General features: G+C 42.2%; 1 protein-coding gene across 1 annotated transcript; it reads right to left on the bottom strand.

Annotated features, from left to right (window-relative positions):
* snupn (snurportin 1) lies at positions 1-9,069 on the bottom strand. Its single transcript, XM_079567227.1, has 9 exons — positions 8,977-9,069; positions 6,755-6,919; positions 6,448-6,640; positions 6,168-6,272; positions 4,449-4,545; positions 2,311-2,408; positions 1,953-2,030; positions 1,549-1,629; positions 1-763 (listed from the first exon to the last, which is right to left on the bottom strand). Exons 2-9 carry the CDS (start codon positions 6,910-6,912, stop codon positions 443-445), a joined length of 1,131 nt encoding a protein of 376 aa, XP_079423353.1. The 5' UTR covers positions 6,913-6,919; positions 8,977-9,069; the 3' UTR covers positions 1-442.
* Positions 9,070-10,228: the final 1,159 nt, after the last annotated feature.

Raw genomic sequence — 10,228 nt, 5'->3', positions numbered from 1 at the left:
TAAGTGAAAGGAAGTGATTATCAGTTGGATGTGCCATAAACACATGTTTATAGTTTAAATGTACAAAAGCCATGCTGTAAATGGAAGTAAACCAACCACAGGGTTATGAACAAAGTATTGTGGTCGCTCCCAAGCCCCAAAAAGTCGAAGGAACATCCAACTTTCCACATGTTCCGGTTATTTCATCCATTATTATCTATAGCGGTGATGTGTGGGACATGTTCTCGTACTTCTCTTTACTTAGTCTTTAATAAGTGCTGTAACAGAGCACTAATCCTGATTTTTAATCTACTCATACTAAACGTGGCGGTGAAAGTTAGATGTTTGTGTAAGCTCACAATCGTCCAGACATTCTCCATCATGGTTGAGGTCTTGAACGAGGATAGAGGAGAAACCCCAGTCTCCTCTGCCTCCATTACCAGCACAGGTTTGCATCACTGCCTCACATCTCCATGCGAGCCTCTCGGATGGGTTTGTGGTTTAAAAAGGCGATCTGGTCCTTGCCGTTGTGGCTGGGCGTGGACAGGTGCTCCAGCTCGTAGCCGCCGCTGCTGTCCACGGGCCGCACTTCGCTGGAGGGCTTCTTGTGCTCCAGGATCTGCTGGAGCTGGTGTCCCGCGTAGTCGGGCTTCTTGGTCAAGGGTCCGTCGGGGACAGGGATGCCCAGGATGTCGGTGACCATGTAAGGACGCAGCCAGCCCACCAGAGGGGTGCTGCCGGGGGTGTAGTGCGTCTGCTTGTGGTAAAAGAGGAGGCCGTCCACCTGCGCAAGGGAGACGAGCTTTTAGGAAACGCATTCGACTGAAAAGCTAAAGATGGAAACACGAATATCAACTCTAAATCGAGACACTTAAAGGAATAGGCCACTGTTTTTACATACTAAAATATGTTCTTACCTCACTTTAGTCGAGTTAATATTTCCCCGTCTGGTCTTTGTCCGTGCGCTCACACATACGCAGCCTCTCCCACATGTCACATAGCTCCAAAAAAGCTCACGATAGAAGCTACCAAGCTCTTCCACGTGTTCCCTATTTAAATAAAGTTACGTGAAGTGTTTTCATGCCAAGTATATTTACACAGAAATGTAGCATGTCGATTTTATAAGCAAATAAAAAGGGGGACTATATTGTGAGGCGTAATGATACAGGAGCACAGCGTCAGTGCAGTAACTCCTAAAGGTAATTGACGGAAGTGAGCGGGGAAGTCTTTAGGAGTTACTGCGCGGACGTTTTGCTCCTCGTATCATTACGCCTCACAATATAGTCCCCCTTTTTATTTGCTTATAAAATCCACATGTTACATTTCTGTGTAAATATACTTCGCATGAAAACACTTCACGTAACTTTATTTAAATAGGGAACACGTGGAAGAGCTTGGTAGCTTCTATCGTGAGCTTTTTTGGAGCTATGTGACATGTGGGAGAGGCTGCGTATGTGTGAGCGCACGGACAAAGACCAGACGGGGATATATTAACACGTCTAAAGTGAGGTAAGAACATATCTTAGTATGTAAAAACGGTGGCCTATTCCTTTAAAAGAGACGACTTACACTGAAGCTGTAGTCGGCGGCCAGAGATTTGTGGATCGATTCAACAGAGCAGTCGGTGCTTTGGAGGCTCACGAACCGGAACTGCAGAAACATCACAGAATTATAAACTCGGTATTTAAAAATGCAGTGCGACAAGTCCTGGATGAAAGAATGAGAAGCAGGAAGCAAGAAACGATCATGTGAAAATGACAATAAGTACGAAGGAATAATCAGGGATATGAAGAGTTTGGAAAAAGAAAGATTACTGAAGGGATTAGTAAAGTATATTTTTTTCCCTAAACAATTGAATCTATCTCTACACTTATACCTGTCTTCTCCAACACTGATGAACATAAACATGAATGATAATATGAGCATGAATGGTGTCTGAAGTGAGAGTTAAAAAGTCTAAAACGTGCACTCACAGGGTTCCGTTTGGCGATCTCCGAGAGCCCCTCTGTCTCCTGGACTTTGGACTGGAGCCAGTAAAACCGGAACTCCGTCTGTTGATGAGAAAACAAGGAGGGTAAACAACCTTTTTGGACGACGCAGGAGGAACTGCGGTCAACGTGGCCCCGAGAAGCACATCTGCAGCACAAGCGCTGCCACTTAAGTCGTTACACAGGCATCTGAGAGCGGCGGGGGGTTCGGGGGTTCAGGGGGTTCAGACGTTCTAAAGTCATCAAGACTTTTTAACCTTTATTTAACACAGTGTCATTGACTCTTTGTCAGGTATTACTGTACATATGTTTAGTGTCGCACAGCCCTGCAGGTCGGACTCACCGGGCAGTCGTAGACCGGGTGTCCTCTCCAGCACATCACGTCCAAAATGTAGTACGTCCGGTCCACCTCGCTGTAAATGCAGTCCAGGATCGTGTAGTCTGAAGCACAGAAGCACAACTATTATCAGCAGAATGCAAAACAACAAGCACATTCTGATGAACTGAGCCCATTTTCTCTAGTTTGGATTTACAGAAGCTACTTGGAAAAGCAGCAATATAGATCTGAACCCGAGAAAAGCAACAATATGACAAAAGAAACATGGCTACAAAGTGATGACAAAGCAACAGAAGAGCTTTAGTGATGTTGCAAATATTGTGGCTTCTTGCGACACGGATAATGCATTAACTATTATTATTTGTGATATATTGTGTAGCCCTAATGTTAACTTTAGTCAAGTGTTTGGAAAAATAGGCCATTCCTAACACATAACAGATTGAAGTTGGTCACAGAGTGATTACAGCAGCTTTGGGACTCTTCATTTTACTAACAACAAGTGGCATCTTTGGGTTTATTTGATCTACTACAGAATATTTCATCAATTACTCAGTAGCAAAGCCTCAAAATAACATGTTTAAGAAAATGTAACTATAATGATAGGCTTGTACATTTTAGGAGACGGTTTTCTAATCTTTATTTGCTCCATTTCTGAAAGTGCTGGACTCTTTCTACAGGTAAAAACCAGCGTAATGTCCGTTTCTTTTCAACCTCTTAACCTCCGCCTGAACCGAGGACATTTTCTCCAGTTTTACTTCACGCCAAAAAGTGAAAACGCGACATAAAAGTGAGGAAAAAGCAAAAATAAAAAAGCGACAAAAACACCACAGAAAAGTGACCCCAAAAAAAAGTGATGAAAAGAAACAACAAAAACTGACAACACATAAAAAAGCAAAACACAAAATGCGAAAATAAATAAAAAAAAACAGTCAGGATCAGTTTTGTAGGCCTTAGCTTTCGAATGACATTACAATGTTGCTCTCCAGTCAAGGAGCTTTTAGATTTGGGTAAAGCCGAACTGGAGACAATGCACTGGGTTAAGGCATTCATGAACAACACCAACTTCCCCTTTTCATATTTACTCAAGTAAAGTTTGTTTTAGGCTCAAGAAACAACAGCAACAACATTCGATAACTGAACATTTACTCAACTGTTTCATGAGCCATTTGTTCTTCTTCAAGTTGTTCAAATTCAACTATTTTTCATTTTAAAGCAGTACTAAGTAACTCTTCCCCCTAGAGGCCATAAGCGCAACTGCAGGTGTCGTGGCAAGTTACGATTTTTTAACTTATTAATTGTCTTGGAGAGTAAATCCTACGCTGACAGGAAAGGGAAGGGAGAGAGGGTTACTGTGCATCCAATTATACAATAGAAATGTTTTTTTTCACTCAAACTTGGCTGTAAATACTGTTTAAAGTGACGTTAGCTCACAGTTAGCTTTGCCCATTAGCATGTTAGCTTCTTCTTCGTGATTCCATTAGTGTGTATTGGTGACTCTGGTCCGGTGGCAGTGAAGTTGCAAACATAGTTTTCTGTCCAGAGACACCAGGGGGCGATGAAAGACCCTCCAATCATCCCATAGACACTTGTATTACCCCCACAGGGACGACGGGGAGGGTTTATTAAGGTAAACACGTTACTTAGTACTGCTTTAAAATGCAAGTTGGTCAAGTTTATACTCACTACTGCCACCTCAGGTCTGAAGCGTAACTGCAGTCTCTGTATTATGATGGACCTGCATTAACATCTTTCTGAGTGACGGTGCAGGGTTATAAAGGCAGTTGTGGTGAACAGGTCTGGGCTCATTCTACACATTATGTAGGGGGAGGAACATACTTTTTAAACTCTGCACAGTCCCCTTTAAGGATGAGAATAATTTGGCGAAACATTGTACATCTCTGTTTGTTTTGAGTTCAGTCTCATCACACGCAGTGAAAGGTTTTAGTCACTTGAACTACAGGCCCAGAGGTTTGAAAGCTTTTATTGGGGGATCAGTTCCCCGACTCGGCCCTGACGTTCAAAGTGAGAAAGTCACGCAGCAGCTCGTCCGCTCGGCTACATAACAATGAGACAAAGGCACTTTTTTTTTTTTTATTGTCCTGTCGCGTCATTAAAGTCTCTTATAAACAAAACAGTGGGCCCACCTTTTCCCATGGCCGAGTTGTGCCTGTTCCCACCGGGCAGCAGGGAGGGGAAGCGGTTCACACAGTAGCCACTTTTAGTATACGCCGCAGTGGAACCCTGAGCACAAATAAACACAAACAAACAATGAGCGACTCCCAAAAGGTCTCCAGTGATCAGCACCCGCCTGCAAAGCCAGGGAGGACTTGGCCACTTTACAGCATATTGTTCAAAAACTGTTCCAAGTGTTGCTGAGCATTAGCATTAAGCAGGCAGCTGTACTTTTAAAACATCTGATTAACTTGATAAAACTATTCCTACTTATACAACTTCAAAAGCATGTGCACTTCAGGGCTTCCATGATTGACCCACAATGTTGCCTCACATGGAAGTCCTGCTGACGTTGCATTAGCCACACTCTGAACTCTGAGACACTTTATCAGGTAAAAAATGGCAATTTTGCGATTCATTTTCAACGGCGTTCTCCCCACGTGCTCGTGTTTCTGATGTGAACTGGGTCAAAACCAGAGAAGGAAGTTGTTGAAAGTAGGAGCAGAGTCAGTTCACACAGAGCCAGTACAACAACTGCACTTTTGACAATCGTGCGAGTGACTTTGAGAAGTGCTTGGAAAAGAATTACCATCACATTTAAATACTGATGTTACTACTAATGATTTAAATCGAAATCTTTATTGACCCAGACACATTATTAACAATATATCCCACAACATTATAATGATTTAACAGCAAACCGTACTAGTTTGCACAAGTTTATGTACTTGGGCAACTTTTAATCACTAATTAATTAAGTAATTTTACAACACAGCACATTTTACTTGAGTAATATGGCTTTGAAGTAATTGTACTCTTGAGTAAAACACTGTGAAGTCATTCCACTGAGTAAATATGAAAAGATCCAAAATGTCATATTAAAAAATGACTTAATTATTTAAACTTAAATGCATCTTATCTTCAGGATTGTTGAGTATGCTGTAATCTTTGGATCTGTCCTACTACAGTGGTTCCCAAAGTGTGGTCCGGGGCTTCAAAGGCACAACAGGGGGCCCCAAAAGTTATTTATCTGCTCAAATGTGCCGTTTAAAACCAGTATTTGGCCACAGTCGCACATTAAAACACTTTATACAAAGATAAAACACTTTATACAAAGATATACAAAGATAAAACACTTTATACAAAGATAAAACATCTCTGCACAAAGATGTTCTATCTTCGTATAATGTGTTTTAATGTGTGACTAGTTCTCAGAATTGCAAGACGAATTTACCCACAGGATTAACCTAACAGTCAGTGTTAGATGTTGCTTTATATGTGACTTTAGCAGTAAAATAAAAACAAATTCATTTGATTATTGTAAATTATCAGTAAGGAGGCCACGATGTCCCAGACTGTGGGAATGGCTGTCCTCCAACACTAACTACAAATGAATAATAATAATCGGGTGCAGAACATGTTTAATCTCTCAGAACCGAATGTCTTTTAAAAGAGGATTAAAATAACTCCAACTCATTACTCTCAAATAGCTCCTCAGTCATTACTCAAGTAGTATTTTCAACTACTATATTCCCTTTACTTGAGTACTTTCGGTCACCGCTTACTTCCACTTTTACGTCTATCTGTTTCTTCGCGACTCCTCCTCTGGGATTTACAGGACGTTGGTTTTTATCCACCGTGTTCTCTCCTCACTGGGACCATATGAAACGAAAGACGTGACACATTCTTACCTTGGAGGCAACAATGAGAGACCTCTTCCCCACGGGACAAACCGCCAACAGCCAATCCCTGGCCAGCTCTGCCGGGACGTCCACCAGCCACTCGGACAACATCAGCTGCAGAATACACATGCAATTAACAACAGGGTTTGTGTCAAAGTGAGCTCCAGTTATTAGGGAGCCAGCGCCATCTGCTGGACAACATTATGGATCATCCGGATTTGAAATGTTACAACAAAACATCACACATGAGGCAAGGTACACGTGGTTCATACAGTGAGTTCAGTCTGACCTGGTTGGCGTAGTGTTTGGGCAGCTTCCTCCTCTCCACCTCCATGCCCTCCTCTGCCTCCTCCTCCTCTGGGACGTCCCGCGGCTGGTCTCCCTGCTCCTGCGCCTCCAGCTGCTCCTCTTCATCGCTGTCGGCCCCCGTCCAGTCCCCGTCGGCCAGGCGCCGCGCGTGGTTCACGTAGTTCAGCCGTTTACTGAGATTCCAAACGGGGAAAAGGCAAAGACGACACATTACAGGGACACTAATAAACCCATGGAAATGAACTGGTTAATCACTGAGTGTAAAAGACATAATCAATAATAAATACGTTTTCTGTTGCTCGAGGAATCGCCGGCGTCTCTCACTCTGCTCCAACACGCTGTACTTGCTCTTGTACTGTGCCAGCCGAGGGTGAGGGGCCGCCGTGCTGTTCGGCTCCTTGGACACGGCGAAGCTGGCCGAGAGGGCTTGGGTGAGGTCGTCCATGGGGGCTCTGAAGGCAGACAAAGAATGAGATGGAACACGTGGCAAACCAAGAGGAAATACTGTACAGATAACCTTTCAGAACGCTAAACATTCAAATAAGTTAAACATGTGGCAAACCAAGAGGAAATACTGTACAGCTGACCCTTAGTTTGCTTTTCAGACTAAGGCTAAACATTCCAATAACCTTAACCTCTTAGCCGCCGCGTTCCATAAGGTCACAGTGTAACGCCGCATTTAAAAACTAACACCTACAAAACCCGTCTTGATTGAGCTTTTTCCTCACGTTGTTGTCGCTTTTTTGACATTTTTTCCAATCGCTTTTTTGTTGGGTTTTTGTCACATTTTTGTTGCTCTTTTTAGGCATGTTTTCGTCGTACAATCTTGTTACTCATCGCTTTTTTTTTGCCACATTTCTGTCATCGTTTTGACACTTTTTTTCCAAGAGGCTTTTAGACGCATCATATATACTGTACAATTCCCTCATCCTTCCATACCTTAGCTATTGTGTGGAAATATGGGGGAATACCTATAAAACTAACATACAACCTGTCTTTTTATTGCAAAAGAAAGCAGTTCGAGTGATCAGCCGTGCAGAATACTCCAACAAATCCACTTTTTATTAGACTAAATATCTTAAAATTGCATGATCAGCAGTGGTGATGTACAAAGCTCACAATCTCATGCTCCCTCAGTGTTTACAGGAGATTTTTCAAACTAGAGGATCTATAAACAACCTTAGAGGAACTGATCTGCTACAGAAACCTCTGGCGCTCAGTAATACTAAGAGGAGGAGTTTATCAGTTAAAGGCGTTGATCTATGGAACGGTTTATCTATTCAACTTAAGGCTCCAAAACTATTAAAGCATTTAAGAAAATGTATAAGTTAAACATGATAGAGAAGTATTAACACTTGAATGAAAACCATTAGAAGAGAAGTCGATCGAGGAAACATAACATAATTTCTGTTTGTTGAAGTTTAACTGTTTCCATCGTTGGTATTAAAGAAAGTGTATAATGTGTCTCTTTGGACACAGAGTCTCAGTTTGTAAAAGGGGTTTAGGCAGAATAAGTCTCAGCTTCAGCCTAAACCCCTGTCGGTCAGGCATCATTTAGATTAAATTCTTAATGTATGTGTTTTCTTATTGTAAAATGTCTAAGATCTTTGGAAAACATGTGACATGTGATTTAAATGTTCATAATGACCCAAGAAAATAAATTGACTAAATATTAACTAACTTTGGGTAAAGCCAAACTGAAGAGAATGTGCTCGGTTCAGGTGGGGGTTAAGAGGTTAGTCGCTCTTAAACTTTATACGCAATTGCAAGTTGATTTGTGATTGATGTTTTACAATAAAGATTCAGTTATTAGCGTTAAACTAACACAGAAATCACTTGCCTCTCGGAACATGTTTGTAAAGGTAGAACAAACAAAACAAACCTAGAGAATTACCAGGCTCTGGTTTAGACATGATTTGGTACAATTTAGAAACACTTTGATTTGATCTTTCTTGAACCACTGCCCTACATACAATTAAATGTGCCTTAATGCTGGTTTAATTCGGTCCTAATTCTGTGTTAGTCGGATTTTTTCAATTTTACGTGGTTCTTGAACCGTGTCTTGCAGCCAAAACAACAGAGTGTCCTTCACTTAGGCCGATAGTCACTACAGAAGTGTCATTCAAAGAAACAGGCCATTACAACAAGCAACAATGTTTTCCTGCATAACAGCTTTCTCATCATCATTGGATGTCAATAGATCACATGAACACAATTTAATTACTGAACTACTGCCAAATCTATAATAATAAGAAAAAGCGAACAGAAAAGACACAGATAAACACACTATGGCACTAAAGCGTGAGGATCATGAGGCTTCTCTTCGCATCAGAGGCTCCGGCTGCTCCGTTACCTCCTCACAGCTCAGTTACCTCCTCAGAGCTCAGTTACCTCAGAGCCGACACACAGGGCTGATCAAAGAGCAACATGTCGAGAAGGACGAGCACTTTTAAATCTACAGTTAGTCACATTTAGGGACCGTGTGGTTGAGAAATAAATGATAACTCACACCGTGATGAAGCTGCTGCTGTAGAAGTTAGGCCGCCATGTTGGATTCTTCTTCAGGCGCAGAGCGAGGCTGTGACAAACGGTGTGACCGCCCTCTAGCGGTGAGACACTAGCGGTGAACGCGGGTACAGCGTTTCTAAAATGAAGGCAAAGGGACATTTCCCCGCAAAACTGACAACACTGACTCATAAAACTAGGCTACAGACTAAAATGTAACTTACACAGGAGGATGTAGCTGTGTTTCTGGCTCTATGTTCAAAGCACATTATTTTTTAAAGAAAGGTAAGTAGCTGTTTTTTTTGTTTTTGTTTTTTTTTGCCAATTCAGTGTTTGTCAAAAATTACAAAAACATCACAGTGAAGTAAAATAACCCGTACCTAACGTTGTAATAGAGGCTAGGCGGTGTCACAGCATTGTAAAATCATGTCAACACTGACAATAACATAAGCACTGTAGCCTGTGTGTGGCTGGACCTGTTTATTTTATTTTCTCCTATGATTAAAAACATTCAATGGCATTTCATTCCTATCAGTGTCAGTGGCATTAGCCTCATGACAGATTTTATTTCATTTGAACCTATCCTCCAAAAAAACAATAATACGCACAAGGAAGTTCAGATGCAACTTTATTTATACCAAACATTTCGTACACAAGGAAACTCAATGCGCCTAATGTTTTTTTAAGGAAGTCCTTTCTGGACCTTGAGCCTCGTGTACACTCATATTAGTCAATATTTCACATATTTATAGGGCACTCCTTTAAAAAAAAAAAAAAAAGAAAAAAAAATGTGATGCTATTTCTACTTTTGCCCAGCCGGCGGCAGCATCGAGCAGCCGGTCTCTTCCAAAGAATATAAAAGAAGCAGATGAAAAAAAAGGGGGGCGAACTTGCCTCCAATTGTCCCAGGCAAGCCTCACGTCATGGAAAGAGTTACTTTGTTCAGCCTCAGCAGCAGAAGCAAACCGCACTGAACGGCTCCTGCTCTGGGTTTCTGACTCTCCATGTTTTGCCTTTTGGATCTCGCCTTCTCTGGGTTTCACTTCGCGGAGGGAGGACCGAGGAGGGAAGATGCGCGCGGACCTGTTTACCAGGAAAACGCAGCGAGTTTCAGTCCGGGGGAATAGCGTTGCTCACGGGCTGCACATCGTCACGCCAGCACACTTTGTCTTGGAAATATCCGCGTCGAGGATCATCTTTACGCACGGGAACGCGGAGCGACGCGCGGCGCGAGGGAACTGCGCGTAGCTTTGGCT

Source organism: Gobius niger (assembly GCF_951799975.1).
Source record: "Gobius niger genome assembly, chromosome: 12".
NCBI classification, from domain to species: Eukaryota; Metazoa; Chordata; class Actinopteri; order Gobiiformes; family Gobiidae; genus Gobius; species Gobius niger.
Note: the sequence above shows the minus strand (reverse complement) of the source record. Positions and strands in the feature narration are given on the sequence as shown.